We start from the raw sequence: 2500 nt of genomic DNA, 5'->3' as shown, positions 1-2500 counted from the left end.
GAATGAGGGAGACTTGTCTTTCCTTAAGCAGGCTTAAACGAAATGGTTAAAATGAGTTTCATTCCGTCCCAGTAAGTAAAACTTTATAGAAAGACCGAAAGCTGTGGGTTAATATAAAACATGACCTACATAATTTAAGCGTACTACGGGAATGATACTTCGGTAACTCAATTTACAGCTGTAGCCACAAAATTTGGCTCGGTGGGATACCGCAAGAGTTCAACAATATCCTGAATGTCAAATCTTCTTTCCATAAACATTTCACTTAAAGAAAAACAATATCGCTGATCGTCTCAAGAGTTCTGAAGAGTTCATGAAACACATGTCAAAAGATTTGTTTGCATTGAGCAAGCCATACTCACATAAACAACACCAAAAGGACAACATCTGCAGTGTGGAATAGCACACCAAAGGAATTAATGAACAAATCGACGAAAAGAAATAAGAGTTGTAGAAATACCACGAAGAAAAACCGTGACACTCTCATCCTCTGTCAACCATGTTGTTTCGTTGGAGAATTTTCAATGAAGCCGCTGACAGACGCTGTCCTTTTTTGGTGGTAACCTGGGAACTAGTACAGCGCCTGACTAAAAGGCGAAATTTGATAGGCACAGGCACTTGCAAAATCCTTGCAAGATGCAATGCATACGGCGGTTTCGCCCGCAGTACACGCGGCAGTCTAAACTCGAATGTCCTCCGTAAGGGATACGTTTCATGTGTGCCTAAATGACGTAGTTTGTTTAGCTGCAAGCAATGCCACTCGCAACGAACCGATCATGGGTATTTTTTCTTATTTTTTTTCCCCAAGTTGAACAAATATGAAGACCCCCTATGAAGGCAATATTAAAATTGTTTTGACCCATTCTAATACTTAGCTAGAGTTTGCTGGGTTAAGTTCGACGAAGAACGAGCTAGTTAGTGTATGATTTCACAGCTAAAATCTTGCCTGGCGAAAACAAACCGGCGAGTTGTCGGACGCGGGTCACCCGGTTTTGGCCCCAAACTTAAAGCTTAAAAGCCAAAAATGTTTCAAATTTTTAATTTTTTACAACTGTATCTGTTGTAATTTTTCGTTTTTTAAAGCCTTTGAGGGTTATCGATCAGGGTCTCCAGAAAGAAAAGTTCTCCGATTTAAATGCCTTTCGTGGGAACATTCATTCCAAGTTGTAGCGGTAATTTGTATAAACATTACCGAACTTTCACCGATCAACCAAAACCGTCGCTAAACTGCAAGGAGGCCACCGATTTATTTCTGGACGAGGACTTAAGCCCCTACTACCGGAAAGCCAGACTTCGAGAACTTCAAGTTTCAACTTGAAGGAAGGCTCACCAGTGAAGAACTCGTGGAACTCGCCCTTCCGCAGATCGCAACTATCGCAAAAATTGTTCAAACAAGCCAGTTCATTTAATACTGAAGTGTTAGAAGAACTGCAGGACAGGAGGCCCATAGTAATTGACCCAACGCTAGTCAGAAGTTAGTTAGCTGACATCCATCTGTTGAACGAAGCTAGAGAGAGAGGGAAAGATCTGAAGTTTCTCGTACAAATGTACTTTCGACTGGAGCAAGGTTTCAACAAACTCCTTCGAAGCCGAGTCCTGTCGATATCGAAGATCAAGTTTAGTTCAATATTTTGCATCTAACCAATCAGGGCTGGGAGCAGGGCTGGCGCAGTGGTGAGAGCACTCGCCTTCCACAAATGTGATCCAGGATCGATTCCCTAACTAAATAGACTTCCCTAACTAAATAGACTTCCCTAACTAAATAGACTTCTAACTAAATAGACTTCTAACTAAATAAACTTCTATTAACTAAATAGAAACAATACAAATACAAATAAGTTGCCATGCATCTAAAGAATACAAATAACTACAATTAAAATTAATAAAATCATGAATTACATAAGTAACACCCAAAAAATTAATATGACGTAATGATAAATTTGCAAAACCAAAGCGGATTTTATGTAGACTCTAAGACTGTGTATTTAAGAAACTTTCCAACGGAGTCAACTTCTGGCGTCATTTCCTCCAAAATCTCACGAGTACTTAAGCCGCGACATACTTATCTTTAAAAAGGACCACAGAGACGAATAGAAACTCAAAACCCTTTATTTTATTTCAATACTCTAATTTAATAATCTTACAGTCATGATCAAATAACTGAAAGAAAGGCAATTACACAAAATTGTATTTTCGATTTCTCCTACAAAAAACTGCCCGGTGAATAACCTACTATAGTACGCGACTCCAACCATAGCGATCCAATAACTATGATTTGACGATCAAAAATACGCCAGAGAACCGCTGAAAACACCCTGATATCAATTTTATGCTCCTTCTTCTGTCAAAGGACTTAAAATAATGCTAATTTGGCCAAATTGTTTTTTTCGATTTCTCCCACAAATTTTCCCCTCATAAAACTGCCCGGTGAATAACGTACTATCGTACGCGACTCCTGCCATAGCGATCCAATAAATGTGCTTTTACGATCCGAACTACG

At 39.2% G+C, this 2500-nt stretch overlaps 1 protein-coding gene across 3 annotated transcripts in view; it reads right to left on the bottom strand.

The window, feature by feature from the left end:
• Nucleotides 1–681, bottom strand: part of LOC138007185 (transmembrane protein 138-like) — a 21479-nt gene extending 20798 nt beyond the window's left edge. For 2 of the 3 annotated variants that reach the window (XR_011124015.1, XM_068853956.1), the window contains exon 1: nt 363–681. Coding sequence is in view for 2 of the 3 variants with exons in the window: in XM_068853956.1 (XP_068710057.1) it covers nt 363–487 (125 nt within the window). In the remaining variant the exon portion in view is untranslated. The remainder of the gene's footprint in view (nt 1–362) is intronic. The other variant, XM_068853957.1, reaches the window with a different exon arrangement.
• Between the last annotated feature and the right edge of the window lie 1819 nt (nt 682–2500).

The sequence above is a fragment of the Montipora foliosa genome, chromosome 6 (assembly GCF_036669935.1).
Source record: "Montipora foliosa isolate CH-2021 chromosome 6, ASM3666993v2, whole genome shotgun sequence".
In the NCBI taxonomy this organism is placed as follows: Eukaryota; Metazoa; Cnidaria; class Anthozoa; order Scleractinia; family Acroporidae; genus Montipora; species Montipora foliosa.
The sequence above is the reverse complement of the archived record's forward strand: the minus strand, read 5'-3'. Positions and strand labels throughout refer to the sequence as shown.